The 23,429-nt window shown below is 38.5% G+C and overlaps 1 protein-coding gene across 4 annotated transcripts; it reads left to right on the forward strand.

Annotated features, from left to right (window-relative positions):
• The first annotated feature begins 1,640 nt into the window (after window positions 1-1,640).
• Window positions 1,641-17,579, forward strand: pias2 (protein inhibitor of activated STAT, 2). Of its 4 annotated transcripts, none has more exons than XM_068311526.1 (14): window positions 1,641-1,754; window positions 4,446-4,623; window positions 5,608-5,695; window positions 8,588-8,638; window positions 8,986-9,076; window positions 9,158-9,292; window positions 9,400-9,505; window positions 10,262-10,335; window positions 10,885-11,045; window positions 12,351-12,484; window positions 13,160-13,349; window positions 13,545-13,681; window positions 13,772-13,809; window positions 14,005-17,579. In XM_068311526.1, exons 2-14 carry the CDS (start codon window positions 4,512-4,514, stop codon window positions 14,227-14,229), a joined length of 1,542 nt encoding a protein of 513 aa, XP_068167627.1. In that variant the 5' UTR covers window positions 1,641-1,754; window positions 4,446-4,511; the 3' UTR covers window positions 14,230-17,579. The 4 variants fall into 4 exon arrangements, with proteins under 4 accessions (XP_068167627.1, XP_068167626.1, XP_068167628.1 ...); XM_068311525.1 differs by having other exon boundaries at window positions 1,714-1,754; window positions 4,443-4,623; XM_068311527.1 differs by lacking the exon at window positions 1,641-1,754 and adding an exon at window positions 4,253-4,361 and having other exon boundaries at window positions 4,443-4,623.
• The last annotated feature ends 5,850 nt before the right edge of the window (window positions 17,580-23,429 follow it).

Here is a 23,429-nt window from a genome sequence, read left to right on the forward strand (position 1 = left end):
CCTGTGACAACTCGAAACTCGACAGCTAGGATAGGCTCCACCTTCCCGTGACCCACTACGGCGGATAAAGCAGTTCAGATGATGAATGAATGAATGAATGAGTGAATGAATGAATGAGTGAGTGAATGAATGAATGAATGAATGAATGAATGAATGAATGAATGAATGAATGAATGAATGAATGAATGAATGAATGAGAAGTTCAGAACATAGAGAAAACGCTAGCCTGAACTCGCTAGTTTGCAGTTAGGAAACACCAGTGAAAAGTTAATTGATATCCAATCCAATCCAATCCAATCCAACTTCATTTGTTAAGCACTTTACAACAACCACAGTCGACCAAAGTGATATGGAGGTAAAGGATGACTGTATAGATTAAAATTCAGTAAATTAAAGTAGTACAACAAATAAAATAAGTTTAGAGGCCGGACTAAAAAGGTAAAGTAATCATATAAATAAAATTCAATGAAAAACAGTCAAAAAATGGCAAGTTAAATAAATCCTTAATTAATAAAATAAATAAGATTCAATTAAGAGCCAGACTAAAAGGTTAAAAGTAATAATAAAAAATTAAATACATTTTTTAGTTAAAAGCCAAGTTATTAGATGTCCACCCCACAATGTGGCATGGCAGATGTACATTAATCTCATTGTTAGCTCCAGCATGATTGTGTTCTACCACAGTTGATAATGTTGACAGTACTATTAGTTCCTATGTTAGCATGGTATCGAAACAAGTGTGATACATCTCCTCCGCCTTACTGTATATACAGTATATGGCTGAACCAGCAGTTATGCCCCTACTTGCCCTTCATTCATCCGCTGGTCCAAATTGTCCTGACAATTCTGAATATAGCAATTACAATGTCTAGCCTTCTTAGTTAGACCTATTAGTTCAGAGGTCAAAAGGGGGAATTGAATGATTACTTGTGCTCATGTAATAAAATAACACTCAAGATTGATAGATTGTATTTTATATGAATTGTTTTATAGCATGCTTAGCTCTGTATGCATGATTGTAGCAGTAAACAAAGGATGCAGATGCATTCTCCAGCCCCCCCATGGTTAGTCCTGCATTCCAGGGGTACACCCAGCTTTGAACTTTTACAGGGATCGTATGGCGCATTTCTATGTAGCCAGTCACATACTTAGTGTAGGAGACACCAAATATGGAGTCAGATGGGTAGTTCTTAGAGAAAATATATTATTCTGTTTGGCAACTATAAAAGCAGCCTGTAGTAACGTTCGGGTTTCCGCTTCGTGGTCATGACTGAGTGTGACCGGAGCTGAAACGTGAGATCTTATATCCTTATTAAATTTTGACCACTCTTCAATAAAACGTCAGTTTGAACTCAGAGGTAAGTTCTTTGAATTTTTTAGAACGTGAAAATTTTCTCTGAGACAAAAAGGGAATTCCAACAGAAGGAAAACAGGAGGGCTTTAGGTGTTAAGAGAGGAAGATGCAGAAGATAGGTTGACATGGAAAAGCGTGACATGTAGTGACAACCCCTCAAGTGTAAACTGAAAGGAAAAGAAGATCCTAGCTCCAAGATTTAGCTAGTTAATCTGACCAAGATTAAGTAGTAGAGAGATATCTGACTTTGAGTAGGAATCATAGGAACAATAAACAAGGAGCAGCAGCTGCCACTGGAACTGCTCTCACACGCGTAACAGGAAGTGGAGCTGCTTCGTCACCCGGAAGTAGTCACACAAGGCGGGATGACCGGAACAACAAGATGGCGCAGAAAGGAGAGGTAAGGAAATGAAAACACAAACGGTGACTTCCTTCAGTTACTCTCCCAGACTGGGACGATGTCCTGTAGCGAACAAACTGATGGGTACATGCGCCTGCAAGTTATCGAATGATAGTGCGCGTCGTTGCCAAGAGAAACCTGTTCGTCGTCATGACAGCGGCTGTGTTTCGTTAGTTAGCCTCGTTGCTAATGGTTGACTAGCCAGCGGCTAAAAAATCCCTGATGAAATCAAGGCAGAGACCGGACTGAATGTCTCTAAGATCCGGCTGCGGCTTTAAAGCTGTGACGTTAACGTACATGTAATGTTTGAACTGTGTGTGACGATAACGACACACATTTAGAAATAGTTTGTTGGTTTACCAGCTCATTGTTGACATTGTGTGTATATGTGATGTCGTAAATACACGGGGAAATATGAATACAAACTCAGTTCTAGTTTATTGAGTTTGTGCAGGAGGAGGAACCTTTTTTGGGTGTGTTTGTGTATGTATGTATTTATATGTGTGTGTGTGTGTGTGGGGGGGGGGGGGGTATGTTGTGCTGTCTCCAGAGGACTCTTACTTGTTGCAGGTATAAAACTGAGAAAATATTTAAACACAGTTGTTGGAGGTCTAAGTTTGGTGACTGGCACCACAGTGCAATTTTCTCTTTGTATAGGTGTCATATATTATTGTCTGGCCTTAAAATAAGATAATCCTTTATTCGTCACACTATGGGAACATTTACTTGATCACAGCAGCAGAATTCAGAGCGAGTGGAAGAATAGTAGAGATTCAAACATACATAGTTAGGAATATGGAATTAATGAAATTCATTCACATTGTGCGAGGTCTTGTTGGGAGCAGTGCTGGTTATATAGTGTGACAGCCGCAGGAAGGAAAGACCTGCTATAGCGCTCTTGTCAATATTTAGGTTGAAGCAGTCTATCGCTGAAGGAGCTCTACAGTGCTGTTAAAGTGTCCTGCAGGAGGTTAGAGCCGTTCTCCATCATGGATGACAGCTTGGCCTTCAGCCCCCTCTCTCCCACCACCTCCACTGAGTCCAGGGAGCGTTCTAGGTTTTTTTTAATCCTCTTATCCAGTCTCCTAGCAGCTGTTGTGATGGTGCTCCCCCAGTAGACCACCCCATAAAAAGTGGTTGAAGCCACTACAGCAGCGTTCTTGTTAGCTTGTGTCTTTGACGCACATTTTTGACAGGGGCGCATGGTCATCCGACAGCGGCAGTAGCTCAACAGTAGAGCGGGGCGTCCAGTGATTTCGATTACCCACTCCCACCCAGCCACCCGCTGACAGTGGGAGGTGTCAGCTGGCCTCCCGAGCAGTGCTGAAGCGCCCTTGAGCAAGGTGCACTCCCCCTTTACAAGTTGCTCATTGAGGCGCATCGTGATGGAGCTGCCCGCCACTCTACCCCCCTCCCCCCATTGCATGCTTACAGGCCCCTTGTGTGTGTGTGTGTGTGTGTGTGTGTGTGTGTGTGTGTGTGTGTGTGTGTGTGTGTGTGTGTGTGTGTGTGTGTGTGTGTTTTACAGGGCCTGTACAAATTATATGGTCATGTGAGTGACTTGTGCTTCTAATTTCCCTTCTGGGATCACAAGAGTATATGAAAAAAATTAAAACAACACGCATTCCTGTGACACAAGCTTTAAATACAGTACTTGCAATAAAAATGTTAATGCTTTTAATGCACTTTGATTCAACAAAAATATTCACAATTTATCAATTTTTCCACTAAATTTCGAACCCGGAAATCGCCATTGTTTTGATCTTGCATAAGTTTCTCGTCATGGGACTCACCTGCGCGATTCAGTCTTATTACAATCGACCAAGCTGCAACACGACGTATGTTTGTTTTACACACTACTGTGAGAGAGCGAGGAGTTAGTGTTATATTATCACCATACCTCCAAAAAAGATAAAAACCAAGTGACCATGAGTGCTTTCTTGAATTAAAAAAATAATCAAAAGTTAATGAAGAGAAAGAGCCAGATATGACTGTGGATAGTAAGAATAAAGATGCAGAAGAAGCCAAGCGAAACCAGCAAAAATCCGAACATCTGCAGAAAAAACTGAGTGAAAAGCAAAAGTGGAAAAATTGTATTACATCTTTCTTTATTTCGAAAACTTTTTTATTAAGAATGACTACCAGGCTTTAACATTTTGATAAAAATAATACAGCATACAATTTTACTCTTTTTTTGTATTTACTTAAACAGTTGTGAATTTATTAATAATATCATTCAAACTGTTTAGTTTTTATATTTTACTATCAGAAAAACTCAATTCTTGCATGTATCTGTTATTACTTTTGGAATGCATAAACGTCATGTTGGGATTCACCTTTTTTTTTTAAACGCATCCCGGGATGCACTACTTTCTTGAGGTAAAATGAACTCTGCTACAGTGTCATAAAAAGTCTTCAAGAGTGCCTTCCACACTCCAAAAGTCCTCAGCCTCCTGGAGAGTCTGCTCTGACCCCCTTGTAGTGTGCATTATTGTTGTGAGTCCAGTCCAGTTTTGGGCTTTGATCACCAAAGGAATTATAAGCATGAGTTTCTTTCACTAGTCACCTCAGTCCATTCATGGAGCTGTACCGTCACCTTTAGTTGATGTAATTTGGACACAACAATCCCACTATTGTTTTTTTGCAGAAAGAAGGGTAACCTGAGTAAAAACTGCCTTCTTTTTTTAGCAGGAGTCATTCCGATAATGTAGACTTTGGAGACTCTTTACTTGTGAGGTGTGGCATAACTACAAAAGCATGAATCTACAGCAACCGGGCCCTCTCATCCCCCCCGTCCACCCCGATGTACAGATGAAGCCCCTGCCCTTCTATGATGTTCTGGACGTCCTGATCAAGCCATCAAGTTTAGGTTAGTGATATTTTCCTCCTTGTTTTGGAGATGAGACTATTTTTGCCAGTGCGGGTTTGTACCATGTTAAACATTTCTTCAGATACCACTTAACTTCATGAGTAAATGCAGAATTTTTTCTACATGGAACCTTTTCAAATTAACAATAAAATTCTGTAATCCACAACCAAAAAATTTAGAATGATGTAGTTGCAATTAATGTTGTCTTTATTGGCATAATAGTACCTTTTCCCCCAGACTACATTCCGTATATTAACACTGCATCCTAATGACTGAGGTATTCAAGATGAAAATATTAACTGGTGAACATAACTTGCTGAGAGCAATGTGACGTAACAGTCAGTGTAACCCAGTAAGATCAAAATTATCATGAACATTCTAAATCACAAGACGAACAACTCATAATCTAACTCAACAGTCTGTGGCATCCACCAGAGAGTCCCCCCCCCCCCCGTCCATTTATACTGCAGTGAAGCAGGATAAATCCACACAGGAGTCAGGAATGCTAGTGCTAAGCCTTGTTTTCATAAACCACGAGACTACAGTTCCAGTTACCTAATTTGTTTCTTGGAAAGGCCTCCAGCTCATCACACTGTAAGCCAAAGTTGATATTTCCCATGAGGACTGATGGTGGAAAAGGCTTGTACCTCCACCAACCTCCCAACCTATAGCTTAGCACGTAGGATCCACGCAGTGACACCCGCAGCTTAGCTGGAATAAGATGTTTAACTCTGTGTTTGAAGTAATGTCCTTGGAATATTATGAGAACTATTTGTCTGATTTGCCTAACAAGTTTCAATGTTGTTGTGGACCCAAGGATGTGCATTAATACTCTCAAAATCTCCATATGCATATAGAAAATATGCAGCTCATTAAAACAATAAGTGTTTTGTAGTCATTTCCATTCATGGTACACTTTTTTTAATGCATTGAGCCCATGGCTGGTAATTGTGTCTTCTTTGTGTGATATCTTTGTTGTCTTAGGAGCAAGTACTGCTCAGAGGTACCACCAAGAAAAATATTTCATCTTTGCCTTGACGCCACAACAAGTTCGAGAAGTTTGCATTTCTAGGTAAGCCTATTTGTCAGTAGTCCAATTTATAAATATCTACTGAAAGATAACATATATTTATATGTTTTAAATACAGTATGCTTAATCAGGTTGAACAATTATCTGTGTCTGATCGGTCAAGTAAATGATCTCTTTATGTCTTTACTGGAAATTTGCCTTAAACTGGAAGATCATATAAAACTTAGTACAGAAGGAATTCAGATGATTTTAACAACAAGATGAAGACAGTGGTTTTGACACCATTTGTGGGTAGTACTCCTGCTGCGTGCACACAGTACATACCATAGTATGAAAGTGGAAATAAAAATGGTACCTAGTAAAACCCTTGTCATTACTCACGTCTTTTAAACTGACCAGGAGAAAGGAAATGCAAACATGTTTGACTGTTTGCCATGTTCAAAACACATTTACTACTAACAACAATTCCTAACAACTTCTTACAGGATATTTGCCATGTATTACAAGTCTGTTTTCATGAACTATACAAACTACACTGAACAAAAATATAAATGCAACACTTTTGTTTTTGCTTCCATTTTTTATGAGATGAACGAAAGGATCTAAAACATTTTCTAGATACACAAAATAACCATTTCCCTCAAACATTGTTCGCAAATCTGTCTAAATCTGTAATAATTTAATTTCCCTGACAGAACTTCCTTAAGGGATCAATAAAGTTCTACTCTCTCTCTCTACGTACTCTCTAGTGAGCACTCCTTCTTTGCCGAGATAATCCATTCCACCTTACAGGTGTGGCGTATCAAAATGCTGATCAGACAGCATGATAACTGTACCGCACAGGTGTTCCTTATACAATAAAAGGCCACTGAAATTTTCAGTTGTATCACACAGCACAATACCACAAATGTCGCAAGTTTTGAGGGAGCATGCATTTGGCACGCTGACAGCAGGAGTGTCCACCAGAGCTGCTGCTCATAAATTGAATGTTCATTTCTCTACTATAAGTTGTCTCCAAAGGCATGTCAGAGATTTTGGCAGTGTGACCACACCAGCCCAGGACCTGCACATTCAGCAAGTTTTTAAGATTGTCTGAGACAATCGGTTTACATAACCAAAAAAATGTCTGCGCAAACTCTCAGAAACCATCTCAGGGAAGCTCATCTGCATCGGGGTCTCGACCTGACTCCAGTTTGGCATTTTAACTAACTCGACTGCACAAATGTTCACATTTGATGGCGTCTGACACATTGGAGAGGTGCTCTTTTCACGAATGAATCCCAGTTTACACTGTTAGGGTTATGGGTTTGGCAGGCGTATGTTATGGCTGAAGAACACAGGTGCATTTTATTGATGGCATTTTGAACGCACAGAGATACCGTGATAAGATCCTGAGCTCCATTGTTGTGCCATACATCCAAAAAAAAATCCAAAAAAGTGTTGTGTTTATATTTTTTTTCAGTCGTATTTTATAGCAATATGTGTCGCTGACCTGTGTTTGGCAAATAAAACAAGCGACACTGTGATGCTGGGTACTTTTGATACTCTTTTCAAATTGTCGACGTAAACTGAACACGAAATATAAATAAAGCCTTTTTGTTTTTGCTCCCATTTTTCATGAGCTGTCCTCAATAATCTAAAACATTTTCACACATACATAAAAGACCATTTCCCTAAAATATTGTTCACAAAGCTGTTTAAGTCTGTGTTGGTGAGCACTGACATCATCCATCCCACCTCACGGCATGATTGTTGCATGCAGAACAACACATCTCTTTCGCATAGAGCTTATCAGGCCGTTGATTGTGGCCTGTGAAATGTTGGGCCACTCCTCTTAGACAGTTGTACAAAGTTGCTAGATATTGGCAACAACTGGAACAGGCTGAACTAGACTGTTCCAGACATGCTTAATGAGTGACATGTCTGTTGAATATGCTGGTCATGCAATAACCGTGTTGTTTTCAGCTTCCAGGAATTGTGCACAGATCCTTGCATGTTGTACATTATGATACTGCAGCATGAGCCACTGGTCGTAGATGTATGGCACAGTTAAGGATCTCATCACAGTATCTTTGTGCATTCAAAGTGCCATCAATGCACCTGTGTTTGTTGTTCATAATATACACCGTGCAATCCCATAATCCCACCTCCACCACGGCCACTCGACATACAACGTTAACATCAGAAAACCGCACTTACACACGAAGCCGCACACGTTGTCTGCCCTCTGCCCTGAACAGTGAAAACCACAATTGATCCGTGAAGAAGACACCTCTCCAACGTGAAAGAGCCATCAAGTGTGACCATTTTCCCACTCAAATTGGTTACAATGACTATGAGGATTACTAGCATGCAGACGAGCTTCCTTGAGATGGTTTCTGACAGTTTGTGCAGACATCCTTGAGTTATACAAACTTATTATTTCAGCAGCTGTCCAGGTTGCTGGTCTCAGACGATCTTGGAAGTAAACACGCTGGATGTGGAGGTTCTGGACTGATGTGGTCTGTGGTTGTGAGGCTGGTTGGATGTATTACCATGTACTTTGGAGATGGCTTATGGTAGAGAAATGAACATTCAGTTAACAGACAGCAGCTCTGCTGGACATTCATACAGTATACATGCTCATTTCACACACTTTCAAAACTTTTTTTTTGGCATTGTGTTGTGTGATGAAACTGAATATTTTATAGTGACTTTTTATTGTGGCCAGTATACGGCATATCTGTGCAGTAAATGTGCCACACACAGATTTAAACATATTCATGGACAGTATTTGAGTAAAACAGTCTTTGTTGCATATAGACAGTGCTTTAGATCTTTGAGTTCAGCTCATTAAAAGTGGGAGCAAAAATAAAAGTGTTCCATTTATATTCTTGTTCAGTATATGAATCTTTTGTAAGTCCTAAATCCTAATGTTGAACATTATATTTCCAGGGACTTCCTACCAGGTGGCAGAAGGGACTACATGGTGCAAATTCAACTGAGGTGGGAATGTGTAGTTTGATTTCAGTGCAGTATTCAGATTCTTAACAATTAAAAGAAATGAAAACATTTAGTTTGAATAGAAGAATGTCCAAAAATCAATTAAAATGATTATCATTTTCTTATTGAAACTGCATAAATGTGTCAACATATCCATTAAATTTTAAAATGGTGACACTCCGCCTATACTTTCAGCAGGGGAAACACGGATTCAGAACATATCACATCAACTGTTGAGTTGATGTGATATGTTCTGGTTTCTCTAATATCCCATGTAAGAAAAAGAAAATCTCTGAATGCTTCTGAAATTATATTCCAGTGTGTAAATTTGTTTCCCTCATTTTTACTAGGTTCTGCTTGTCAGAGACGAGTTGCCCTCAAGAGGATAATTACCCGAACAGTATTTGTATAAAGGTCAATGGGAAACTTTTTCCTTTGCCAGTAAGTGGATGTTTTATTCCAGAAATGTTTCAATTGCAAAACATCTTCAGGCTTGTTCTTAAAAGCATTTTATTCCCGTAGGGATATGCACCACCACCAAAAAATGGAGTGGAACAAAAGAGACCAGGAAGACCTCTAAACATTACCTCCCTAGTTCGGCTGTCCTCTGCAGTACCTAATCAGATTTCAGTCACATGGGCACCTGAAATTGGAAAAGTGAGAAAACATCAGTGTCATTGGAGCTCTTCATCTTTATCTGTGTTTCATCTTCTTTTACTGTACTTGCACATGATTGGGTGCATTCATATCATAATGTCTTTCAGACCTATTCTATGTCTGTCTACTTGGTGAGGCAGCTAACATCACCACTGCTGCTGCAAAGGCTGAGGATGAAGGGCATCAGAAACCCAGACCACTCCAGAGCATTAAGTAACCATGAAAACTTGTGTTTCTATGTTACTTCAGATGTTGTCTCAAGACTTTTTTTTTTTTTTTTTTTACAAATCTTTCCGCTGTGTGGTATCAAAGCCTTTCTGTATGCTATCTGTTCACTATAAATTAAGTGTGTTGTATGCAAATCAGCTGCAATTCACTTTGAGGGTTGTCACAAAGAACTTTAGTGAATCATGCTAAATGGCTAACAATAATGATTTACACCTATTTTAGACAAAAAGACTAAAATATTTGGGCAAATATAGCAGTACAAGTGAAATGAAAACATCCCAAAGTCCTTTCGCTAACCCAAACGACCTCAACCAGCACATTTGGAGGCCTGCAGGCAGCAAATGTGAGACCTGCTGTAGTTCTCTTTCAGTAAAGTCTTAAAATAAATGAAAGAAAGAAGAACCATCCTTTATTGACCCCCTTTTCAAGAAATATTTTTTCCCATTTGCATGGCATCTGGCCACCTGGTGGAAGTTGTATGCCAAAATGGAAAATGACCTGCAAAAAGGACCTAATACCACATTAAGCTGGAACTACATAGTGGATGTAGTGCCAGCTTTTGGCTTTTCATGCAACTAGAAGATTAGAGAAAAAACAAGTTTCTGAAATCCAAAACTGTCAAAAAAAACCCCCAAAAAACACAGATTTGAGAAAAGAATTGTGGAACCTTTAACATCTGTTGAATTTGGAACTATTTGATTTTGTTTAATACCTTTAAATCGTTTCTTCTCTGTGTTTCAGTCAAAGAGAAGCTGACAGCAGATCCAGACAGTGAAATCGCTACAACGAGCCTCCGAGTCTCACTCATGTGTCCAGTAAATGAAACTTCTTTCTAAAACATTTGTGATTGTGAAATAATTGTAAAAGAAGCCAAAACATCCTTCAAACATTTGGTCACTGCATTTATAGAATCTAATGCCTTCATTCAGTAAGTAAAAATCTGAAATAGAATGATCTGAAGAATGGTTATAAATTAAATAGGCAACCACTGATATGGTTCTCCAGTTCAATTCTACAATCTCAAATAAGTATCACGGTCTTGTGCAAATAAAAGATCTTCACCACAATCTGGAATGATATTTAGTTTTTTTCTGATTCTTAACCCCAACAACATTTTAAAGAGATTTGGTCTCTCATTTTAGTCACTGTTTAATTATTATGCAGGACCTCCAAAAAACAGCCATATGTTCTGGTGGCATACTGTTATAGGTGATTATGAGCTGCTGCACCTATAAGATGATCAGGAATGCAAGGCGTTGGTGCTGAGCATCTCCTACTGGATTTCCAGCACAATTTGTTGTTGCAGTCATTCTCACAGCATCATTTCATTTGTTCTTACCGACCCTCTGCGTTTTGTTCTCCAGCTGGGAAAGATGCGACTAACGGTGCCATGTCGGGCGGTGACCTGCTCTCATCTGCAATGCTTCGATGCTGCCCTCTACCTGCAGATGAACGAGAAGAAACCTACCTGGATCTGTCCTGTGTGTGACAAGAAGGCTGCGTACGAAGGCCTTATCATTGATGGGTTGGTTATCTAATTCAGTCACTCACCATATACACTCTAATGACACCAATCATGCAGCCAGCTGCATCTAGCTGCTTGTTCAGAGACCTGGTTGTGTTTCTAACCATAACCATAACCCCAACCCTAACCACAGTCACAACTGCTGCACTGGAGATACCCCAATGAAAAGAGTGGTGTAAAGTTGCTGTTTCACATACAACATACTCATACAACAAAAGAGTCAAAGTCCTCATATTCAAAGTGCATTACACACAAATATAATGATTATTGGACTACCACAAAATGCGTGACTTGACCAATCAGGAATGTACTTGGTTTTAAAAAGTATATTTTTAAAGAAAAATGTTTTATTGGGTGACTGGCTGTTACATATCAGTAGATTTACTTTTTGATTTTTGAGAGAGGGAGAAATAGACATGAGTAGGAAAAGAGATTGTCTTTGTTATTATTGGTTGTCATGGGAGAAGTAGCAGTTGTTTTTACAGTCGACAATTGCAATTACTTTTTATTGCCAGCAGGTGGTGCTATTATATTAACAGATCCTTGACGTGATCGTTTTTATATTTCCAACTTCTAAGTTGAACACATGCCAGGGCCTTCTCCCGTGAAACATTTGCGTTACAAGTTTTACAGTGAATAAAAATAGGTATAGTATAGTTAAGCTAAACACATTAAAACAAGAAACACTAAACTATTCAATGTTATCCTCTCGTAAAAGAAAAATAAATGTGATGCTCCTTTTTTTTTTTTTTTTGCTACTCACAGATGTATTGTTATAAAGTGGCACATGATTCCATAGACGACTGAAAATTAACTGATTTCCATTATTTTCTTCCATGAATAAAAGTAATGAATCAATCTTTAGAGACACTTTTGCCCAACATTTTTATATACTGGCTATCCCTTTTCATGAGGAATAATCCTTGTTGACTTTTCTCATATCCGGTGTGGTGGTTTGTTGGCTGTGGTTCAGAAGGTTAGAGCAGTCATCTGTTCATTACAAGGGTGGTCTATCAATCCTCAGCCCTTACAGTCAACATATTTAAGTATACTCAACCCAGAACAAATTCACCCCAACTCCATGTAAAAAATTCACTCGTAACTGGTAACTTGTGTGAAGTCAGTCAGTCATGTCTTGGCAAGTGACAAGCCAAACGTCAACTTGTCTGAGTTCCAGAGCTTCAGATACACAGACAGCTCTGGGTACTCATATATACGTAGCTACGATTAGCTCATCTTTTGCTACATTAACATCCTGCAACATGTTGGTTGATTTTTATATATATATTTATTTATTTTCTCCAGATTATTCTTGGAAATCCTGAATGACTGTTCAGACGTGGATGAAATCAAGTTCCAAGAGGATGGAACGTGGTGTCCCATGAGACCAAAGAAGGAAGCAGTCAAGGTTCATTCTCAGTCAATTCCAAAAATTGAGCGTAAGTAATTTTTAATACCAGGACATGTTTTGAATTGATCTGATTACAGAATTAATTGACATTATATGTATCAGATCCTAATGTATCTCATAACTTTCAATCATAGAACTCAGTTGTTTTCTAAAACTATGAAAACCCCAACAATGAGCTACTGTATGTGACATGTTTCTTTACTACCAAAAACATGCATTGTAGAAAGTTTCCTCATTAGTGTCACAAAGCAAGCATAATGGGATGTTGTGTCTGTAAATTGTGGTATGGTCTACACTCTAGATCAACATTTCTCAAACTTTTTTCAGTCATGGTACCTTTTCAAAGTTGATAAAATCTTGAGAAAATGTACTTAAAACATATGTTCTCTTGCAGCCAGTGCATGGACACACACAAAATCAGTCGTTACTGTTTTAAAGTACCATCCTACCTAATTTGTGCTTGTTGCCCTGTGCAGAAAGGCTTTTTCTGACACTGTTTCTCACTTACTGGCGATTTATTCTTGTCAGTTTTCAATCAGTTAAAATACTCTTCACCTGTCTAAGCCAATGACCGATACCTTGTCCAAATATCTTTTTAGTTTGTTCATGACAAATTCTTTATTTGGTAGCTCATAATTAGTTTTGGGCTTTTGTGGTGATTTATTGAAATAAAAACACACCCTTAAACCGATTTGTCGTTTAGCCTCAGCTCCCTTACGGCAGTCATCAGTGGTCTCACGTTCTACCGAGTCCAGCTCAACCAAGAAAGCAGATGTGATTGATTTGACTCTGGAAAGCTCGTCGTCTTCTGATGATGATGAAGAGGACGCAGTACCTCCACTGAAGAAACGTAGTGTTTACATTTCCAAGAATGAAGAGATGCACACCAAGGGGTGAGTGAGCCTCATAATTTGAATGGTTGTATCTTGGGGACTACATGTATAGAATAGCGGCTGCATTTTCAGTTAAGTCCATTCAGGGAGGCGTCAGGGGGCGTCTTTATAGGTTGAATACAGCAGAAACAAAGGTTTGTAATACGATGGAGCTCCTGAATAAAGCTTGTTTTCAGAATAAGTTTTTTTCCTCAGAGTTCTGACGTACCAGCCCACTGTGCACCTGCCAAACGTCCAGGCTCTGGACCCGTCATATCTGGCCTCTACACTTGCTGACTATGCAGCTCCCTTCCACCCGTCGGCCCTGGCCACCATCCCTACAGACATGCAGAGTGAGTTGTCTAGATAGAATGACTCCAGTCACTCATCGCTTACCCCTGTGTGTAACTGTGATTAATGTTTTTCCATCCTTTACCTTGTAGGTCTGGATTTGTTTTCCTTAATTCAAGCAGATTCACAGGTATGATGTACAGTTAATACTTTAATCTCTGAAATATATCGTTGTAAAAAGGGAGAGAGAAATGTAATAATTTTGAAAATTGTTTCATCTTAAACTGTAAAAGTGAATGAAAACTCTTCATTCATAATTAATTATTCTTAGTTTCAAATGGACTTAAATGATGCTGATTGTGTTCTTCTTGTTCTTCTTGGTTAGCATTACCGACCCCAGATGTTCCTGAACAGCCTGACCAGCAGCATGCAGAGCGCAGCTGCAGCCAGCACCAGCTCAGCACTGGTCACTTCTTCAACCAGCCACTATGACTCTAACGCCAACGCTGCCAGCTCCATGCACGACGCCCGGGTCATTACGGGAGGAGGAGGGGGCGGGGCTGGAGGAGGGACAGACAGCGGCATATCAGATATCATTTCACTAGACTAAGCCACGCTTCACCTTTTCAATCCTGGATTCTGTGGCCTTTTTTTTAGCCACTAAGTTGAGTTCAACCCAGAAGTACCCAGCTTGGTGTTCATGAGCACCTCGATGGCCTGGGGATTTGCACAGTGGAGGAAAAATGTCCTAGGCTGTTTTTCCAGATGTAAACTTTTCTTTTTTTCCCCCATCTGCTATGAGAGGAAACTGTTTGTTGGTCAGGGGGAAATTTTGTTTTTAGCACCAAACATTCTTCCTTCCTTTAACATTGATTTACTCCTGTATTCCCAGGTGTTTTATTTTGTTGTTGTTTTTCCAGATATTCCATTGTGTCTCAGTTCTTGTTGAGCATCCCTTTTACACATGCTGTCCAAGGTGGTAATGGTACGCTGTTATTGCATCCCAACATTCTGGATAATGGAGAAGCTGCGAAGGGGTGGCCGTTTGTATTCTGCCTTAATCTGAGCAGCATCGATGGAAGTGGAGCTGAAAATGGTGATGTAGCTGGATTGGACACATTCTTTTCCGGGTGTTCTTATGTTTATTTTTCCTCTCACCAACCGCTCACCGATTTCAGGTCTGTGCTATTGTGTGCCATACAGTCAGTGGAGCTAGGAGCACCCCCCCCCCATTGTTCGTATCAAAACTAGAGCTGAGGGAACTTTCCTTGTATGCCATCAAACTGCTAATTTTTTTTTTACCATTACATATTGTGTAGGTTTAGAAATAATTATTTTCTTCCACTATCTCAACTGTCAAAAATATTGGATATTTATATTAAACCTATTTTTTGATTCAAATTTATTTGATTTGACATATATATATATAAAACAAAACAAAAACGGACCTCCAAATTACTGTTTGAGCTGAACTGTATTCTTCATCCTTATGGGTTGGGTCAGAATGAGTTGGGAAGGATCTGGACTAACTGCTGTCAATTTGACCAACACTTATGGGAGTGAATGAGTGGTTGAACAAGGACTTCCTCTTTCTAAGAGGATAAGCAGCAAACTGTTAATTGTAGTGTCTGACCTCTGCACACAAAATCAGCAAGGTTTTAGTGCTTTAACATGTGTCTGTATTTAAGCCAATCAGAGTCGGACTAGGGCAGGTAATGACATTGCCATTGTTGTATTGTTTAAAAAAAAGATTGTGTTTTCATATGATGTTTCTAATAAGTTTCAAAATAAAATCCCACAAATTGCCATTGAAATGATTTCAAAATGCTTGAATGATCCTACTAATGACACCAAACACGTAATATGGTGACTTATTTTTTTGTTAGGTTAACTTAACGGCTGTTTCCCCATATGATCCGCTCCTCTCTGTAAGGGTATCTCATGACTGTGTGTAGCTCCTATCATTTTAAACAGAAATTTGTTTAAAGAAATAGTTGTGAGATTTTGGGATGGTTTTATATGTGTCAAGCACAGACCTGGAGTCAGTATGTGGTTTTTAATTCAACTGAGAACATGGAAAGTCTTTGTCTGCCTTTGGCTCCTGTGATGCTCATTCATTAACACTGAGCTGATATGTTTGCTCCTAAAACGCAAAAGCGTTAGATCGACATGCAGTAGTAGTCGTTTAGAAGGACTTGTGTTGCAGTTTAAGCATTTTAAGGCCACTTCCATTCTTAGATTTTTGTTGTTGTTGATAGTTTGTGTGTATGTGAGATATATGACAGGATATGAACATAAATTTAGACCATGTTTCCTCACAGCACGGCACAAAATGACATGAGAACTAATGACCAGGCAGCTACTGTATATAATATCTGACTCCTCACAGTGTTGACTCGCAGCCATCAGGCGCTCCAATCTCAGGGACGTACATCCATTTTTCTGGGATCATTCCACTGAGTGAAGTAAAACACTGACAGCACAATCATGTCGGCATCTGTAACAAAAACTTTTTATATTGGGTTAATGTGTAACATTTCCATTCACAAACATTATACTAAAAAGCAGTTTCTTGTTCATATGTTAAGGTTTGAGGGTCCATTCATCCATTACAAACAACCTTAAGCTTTTAAGTGCAGCTTTCGACAACATCTGGCTTTTGAATATGTAAATGCTTCATCCATAGTGGGGGGTGTGGAGTCACCTGAAGGTGGGCACCTTGTAAGTTATCTTCACTTCTCTTTTTCTCGACTTTGGCAGGCAATATTTCACATTGATGATGTTGATTCTGGTCCTTCCTCATCAGCATACGAGACATCAGTGTTCTCTGACACAAACTTGATTTTTTTTATGAACAGATGTATCAGATTTCTATGATACTGTAATTGTCTTCATGTGAATTAATTAATGGATTGAAAGAAAATAATGATGATGTACAAATGTACATCCCATCGCTCTGGATTATTGGCAGACTTGTAATAGTCTTGACTTCAAGTTCTATGGAAGCAGCAGCTCTCAGTGTTTTGAGCTGGAAACAGAACTATTAGATTCTGGATATTCCCTATAGAGGTGGTGGAATTCCTTGGAATTTTGCTGAGGAACCCATTTATAATTTTTAAATCAAGAGTAAAATCGTGCAAGATCCATCAAATTCAATCCCACATAATATAGGACTGGGTTAACTTTAAGTAAATGGTTATGTATTGTTTTTTTAAATTTACTGAAAATGCTATTAACAGCAATTTAGGGTATGTGCAGACAAATGTTGATCACATCTGTGAGGTTTTTTTTTATATTCATACTTAACGCATTTTGAAAATCAATTTGTAATTTGTTAATCCAGATCTGGATGTTTCTCTTTTGACAGAACGATAACATGAAGTTAAGTACCTGGACGGTTTATAATAAAAAAAAAATTCTGTTTTCTTGTTTCACTGCATTTGCAGAACTTTGAATTTATGTCTTTTATTATTAAGGTTTATTACTTTTTATAAAATGTGGTTTCATTTTGTAAAGATTGCCAAAACCTTTAATATTCCTGGAAAATGATATCATTTTGCTGCATCAGTTTGACTGGTGTACTGTCTTCACGGTTCTTGTGGGGTGAATAGGCTGATCAAACATCTCGGGTTTGGCTGGTGTTCATAATCAATTTAGAATTATTTATGAGCCCATTTAGGAGCAAACTTGAGGAGTGCACCTGGTTTTACTGTTGTGTCTAAAATTAAGAATTTATAAAGAATCCACAAGACGAGCTAAGGCCCAGTTTATTACAGACCTGGACACTCCATATGATGACAACCGCAGGTCGTCTGTGGTGCCCCAACGACCCTCTGGGGTTATGGGATAGGTTAGGCTAGATAGACTACTGCATAGGTTGTACACAGCTATACATTACATTTTAAATGTAGAGCTGTAATAATTTTCCATGTATTTTAAAATAAAATGTGTATAAGAATATGATGAAGATAACGCTTGATGCTCCTCTTTAACAACACGAGGAGCGGCCATGTGTAAGGTGTCACATCACTACTAGTATAGTCACTTGTGTTTGACAGGAGGATAAAAGCATCCATGAGACTCCTATTAAGAGACCTCCCTTATTTAGCAAAGTCTATATCACCACATCTCTAGTGATTAAAAGTTAGGTGACTACATCTGGTGGTGTAGAACCATGTGAGCAACTTAATCCCAATCTGGACTTCTGATCAATGGATACCCTACATTACAATTTATATGGCTCAAAGAATCTGCTACTACCATGCTAGCTATTGTAGCACACCTTCAGAGATCTTGTAGACACCAATCAGGTGTGTTTTCGCGGCAAAAGGAGCCTACCGAATTGTAGGCAAGCTCCGTATCAGAAGTATTGTGGCAGCACGAGTGAAGGCACCTGAGGATCTAGAACAACAGACAGAAACCAAGGTTGTGACGAGATGCTCCCGAGAGAGTCCAGAGACAACGTAAAGATGACCCAGCGAAGATACTGTGGGAGTTCAAGATCTAGACTGGTGTTGTGCTGACCAGAAACAATCCATCAATCCATCTTCTTGTAGGCAAGACAATCGTAATCGTCTTGTGTATTTTTCCAAATTTACCGCTGCTGCTGGAGCCTTTCCACAGCTCCTGATGACTATTAGCTGGATGAGTTGGAGAAGGCTTCTTTAACCAGAGTTAAAAGTAAACCAACTTACTTCAGTAGTCCCTCAGTGGGGAAATTTTTTTTTTTTTCTTGGCATATATTTTACACACATTCAGGCACCTTGGCATCAACCAGTTCACACTATTTTGGTCTACATTGGTCTTGAACTGGCCACTCACCAGACCCTGAGCCAACTTCTTGTCAATGGGGCGACTGCCGCCCCTAGGACCCAGACTTGGTGGGTACGTTCAACCTGTGCCCCTGATGCATAGATAATATAATAAAAAAAATAGTAGGTTAGTGTAAATATTCTGCTGTCTCAACTCGAAACTTAAAATGCCTTTGTTGGCAGGGAATATTATTAATGAATTGATCACCATGAATAATAAACTGAAGAAAGAACAGTTGAATAGTTTGAATAGGTGACCTTACCTTTAATATTATTTAACAAGCATGTCATATACATTAATCTCCTAATGTATCCTTAACAGAAAGTGACAGTAAAGCATTTTCCCCCCCATTTTTTTCTGCGCAAGTTTACATAGTGTACATATAAGCAGTACGTAGTCTCTGCCACTAGAGGTTTCTCAAGGTAAGGAAGTCATACAGTCTGTATGACAGTCTTTGTTTGCCTGGTTTGTCAGCAGCATTTAACAAAACCTACTGGATGTCATGTTTTCACACTTGGTAGGACCTAAGATCTCAGTGGTGATACAATCACTCTTATACTGTATAAAATTCACACAACAAATCTCCCACCAACTGTTGATAAACACACTTACACTTTACCGGAATCGTGATATAAATTCCTTTTTTTCCCCTTGAAACTATAAAACATTAAACCTTCCAAAACTTTGCCTCCCGCAATTATTTTACTGGAAGCTGCCACAAACCGATTCTGCAAAAAAGATCTATCTGGAAATACTTTTCAAAATGTGAAGAAGAAGAAACGGTCTTTATGCGTCCGTCTCTCACATATTTAGCAATCAGACTTTGCAACAAATAAGAAAATTCTATTTATTTTCAAGATGGCACACAAAGTCTCATCTGCTTGATTGAAGTAAGCCATGAACAGTGTGATAAGTATGTGGTGATTGTGTCTTTTAGAGGTGTTTTTGTGGAAATATCCAACTAGTAATTGCTGTTTGATTGTTTGATCTCAAACCAGAGCAGAGCACAAATCCCTCTGTGTCTGTGTCAGTCTAAGCGTAATCCCTCTCTGACTCACATGATCACGCTCTGGCCCATAAAAATGTCTCCCTGCGTGCCGCTCAGGTGTCAGCCCTCCTTGCTGCATTTCCTGCTGAATTAGTCTTTTTGAATGAAGCCAAACGTGCACCAGATCTCATTACCTGTGTCTATTTTACTCTCTATCTGCTGCAACACCTTCACAGCAGATTGATGCTTCATCTTATTTTATTGTGATGTTATTGATTAGCGTTGTGCTTGTCAGTGATGCATAAAATTAACAGTGTGTTATTGGGACATGGATTTCTCTCAGCCCCTTGACAAGATAACCCATTATTGCACAAACTCTCCTAATTTGTTTTTGTTTATTCAGAAGTATAAAGTAACATTCAGCCATCCCCTATAACAAGTCTATTACCTGTAAATCCTAGCCTTTGCCATCAGTGTCCACTAATCTTTGCTGCTCCTAATTACATCGGGATTGTCAGCCTTAATTAACCGATCTTTACCGTACTTTGCCTCATTAATGCTGCGCTCAACTAAAGTGCATTACTTCAGCTGTGTGCATTTACTGAATAGGAGCTTCCAGTTTTCCACTCCATTTTCTTTAAAATCCCATTCATTTTGTCCCAAAAACTTGTGGTTCAAAAATCTTATTATTTCAAATGTCTTTCCATCTTTATTGAGAATAGCAAAAACTCTTTTATCTAACTGAAGTCACATCTCAAGGTTTGTTAAGTTTAAATATTTTAGATGAATGCTCATATGTATTTATCCTGGATGCCCTTCCAATGCAACCCTCTGTATTTCTGTGTGCCTGGGACCAGCCCACTGGCTTGTGACCCTTAGGGCTGCAGATGCTGTTAACAGTATCATGCACCAAATAGGAAATACACAGAGTCCTTTGACACAGATCATATTTGGTTCACAGAGGTTGTTCATAAGTAGAATTATTTGTAAGCCATTATTTATTAAATTGAAAACTACAATTGCCATTTGAGGTCATTTACTAATCATTACTAATCCCAAAGACGTATCAGAAACAATAACAGGACTTTAAATCCTTTTGTGATGCTGCTGCTGCCACAGTGGAAAATGAAATAAGTTGCTGCTGCTGGTCCAGGATCAGTACACTCTGGGTTCAGTCATTGCAGTTTGACATGCACTCTCAATTGTTCTTGTTATTTACTTCTGAAAAATGGTTCAACCACCTTACTCTTAGCCAGCATTGCTTTTTTTCTCAGTTGTTTTACATACCATTATTACCTTCGTCCATCTCGCAGATGTGTTTATTGTTTGGCATTGGGGATAGTATATAAAGTTCTTCATATCACAGTAAAATACAGGACAAATGTGCGGGAAATGGCTTTCCTAAACAAGGATCAGTTAGTTTAATGAATGATCAAAGGTTTTTTTCTTCATTCAATCAGTTGTTTTCGATACCCGCTTCATCCGCTGTTATGGTTTGCGGAGTAGTGAAGCCTATCCCAGCCGACTGGGGGCGTTAGGCAGGGGACACTCAGGGCACTACACCAGTGCACCACAGTCACATAGCAACAAACAAGCATGCACACACACACACACCGTAATCATACTGTTGCATGTAAGTACATAGTAATGGGAATTTGCATTCTTTTAATGTTTAAAGAATAGCGGTATTGTTGTCTAAATATTTTATCCTGGAAATATTTTTGAATTAGAGTGTGGGAATGGGAGAACCAGGATCACACAGTTGGAATAAACATTGATAGAATTTAAACTGTGGCCAAACCCGCAAGCTGATCGTAACTTCAGCGTCACCTCTCCACTCCATTTATCTACTCATGTAAGTCTTTGTACCTTGCTGTCTTATCTCATTTTAATGTTTTAGTACACAATCAATTACTTTTTAGAGAAATATGAACTGGAAAATTAATTGACAAGTGAAATACATAGAATTCCTTTTAGTTAGGTTTAGAATTTCAGCTCAAATACATTTTGCACTGAAAGGAGAAAGGATTATGTATTGAAATGCAGTGCATTTTGTTGACCTTGTGGAATTAAGTCCTTAGCAGATCACAACTAACTTGAACAACAATAACAACAAAAATTGTCTTACACTTTTTATTGTCCATTTTGGTTTGAGCATCCAGATTCCAATGACTGCATGTCCAACAGCGAAGGCAACAGAACTTGAGTACAGATGTTTGAAATTATTCTGTCTTACCTCATACTCATTCACTCACACAACAGGCTTGGTTCAACTTGTGAGTCATTATAATTATGTCTTACTGTAATTTCATGAACCAATATTTTCTTTTAACAAACCAGTTCAATTATTCCAGAGCTCCTACCCAACTTGAAAAATTTAGGAAAGGTTGTTTTTTCCAATTAATAGCTAAAAAAGAATTATAATATAAATAAAATTTAATTCAAAATGTCCGACTTCCTGCAGCCTCGTAACTGTGTCTGAAATGTTGGGGCCTTCATTGTTAAATTAACACAATTTTATCATCAAAAATGATGGTGAGCACAGCTTGCTCAAGGGTTAGGATTGTGGGGTTTAATTTTAAGGGGGGAATGGATGGATGAAAAATCTCTTTAAATCTAAAAAAAAATAAAAATCTGTTTTTAATGTGGAGTCCCAGAACAACAACAACTACTACTACTACTACTACTACTACTACTACTACTACTACTACTACTACTACTGACAAGAATAACACAGAAAACCGTTCACTTAAGTTAAATGCATGATTTTATTTCTAAACATGTTAAATGATACAACAGGAGAATCTCTTTCACATTGTTTTATATTTTTAACCCCTGAGCACCACAGTCTAGAATCCCTGTAAGACACTGGATTTATGTAAGATAAAGAAAAAAGAGAAACCTAAGCATTCTACTGATTTATTAAAACAGTAAGTGCCTAAATACTAGTAGCATAACATAGCAAAACTACAGTGTAAACAACATGATATTAGTACATATTGTATGTTAGTTTTTCCTCTTTGGATGTCTGCTGCCTTTGCTCATGGCATAAAACTCAAGTGTGCACAATCACATTCGGAAAAAATCTTTGGTACAAAATATTCAACAACAAGTATCATTCAGTATCATGTAAAGAAAAATGGATAGAGGAATGATGAGCAGACTCTGATTGTAAGATCAAAATCTTGATCAAAATCTGAATCTACTATCTTGGGGCAGCAGTAGCTCAATCCACTATTCCGGGATATAGCGACAAACTATTTATTTTGTTACTTACGGTAATTTAAAGATTCAGAAGCCCTTCCCATACTGATATTAAACCACCTTCTATCTGTATTACCTTTTCTCACACTTATCGACTGTTTAAAGCACTTTTGTGTCTCACAGGAGTGCGCTACGTTCCGAGACTCACGGAAGGCAGCGCACGTCCGGATGCCGTCACCCAATGGAATTCGCATACGGTATCACATCACTACCTACTAAAAATCTGCAAAGGTGAAGCCATGTGTGTTGATGCGCGAATGCGAAAGGGATTACTATATATATATATATATATATATATATATATATATATATATATATATATATATATATATATATATATATATATATATATATAATTCTCTTCTGTAATGTTTTGTGTTCGCATAATTTAAACATGTATACATGAAACATTGTGAATTTACTGATTGATACAGTTGCGGACATATGTTGGCACAGTCTATAGCACGAGGTAGATGTGTATCAATAAAATAGTGCCTTCTTTCACAAAGTCAGTCAAAGTCTGAAACAATGGTGAAGGTCCAGTGATTGGTTCCGATAAAACAAAGACTTTTTAAGTGACTGTACAATAAACACAAATAAATATATGAGGTATATTTACCTCATAATAAAACTGAGGTATACATACTCTAGAGTGCATATTTACAGGTGGAAGTTTGAGGTATCTGCATACATAAAAGCATGCAAGTTATTGTAGTTGAATGCAATGTTTGCAGGGCTGGACAAAA

Source organism: Antennarius striatus, chromosome 3 (genome assembly GCF_040054535.1).
Source record: "Antennarius striatus isolate MH-2024 chromosome 3, ASM4005453v1, whole genome shotgun sequence".
NCBI classification, from domain to species: domain Eukaryota; kingdom Metazoa; phylum Chordata; class Actinopteri; order Lophiiformes; family Antennariidae; genus Antennarius; species Antennarius striatus.

Coding starts and splice junctions, on each gene's coding strand:
- pias2 (XM_068311526.1), top strand. CDS start 4,512: ATGAATCTACAGCAACCGGGCCCTCTCATCCCCCCCGTCCACCCCGAT. Junction 5,696..8,587: donor CGAGAAGTTTGCATTTCTAG/GTAAGCCTATTT, acceptor TTATATTTCCAG/GGACTTCCTACCAGGTGGCA. Junction 8,639..8,985: donor ATGGTGCAAATTCAACTGAG/GTGGGAATGTGT, acceptor CATTTTTACTAG/GTTCTGCTTGTCAGAGACGA.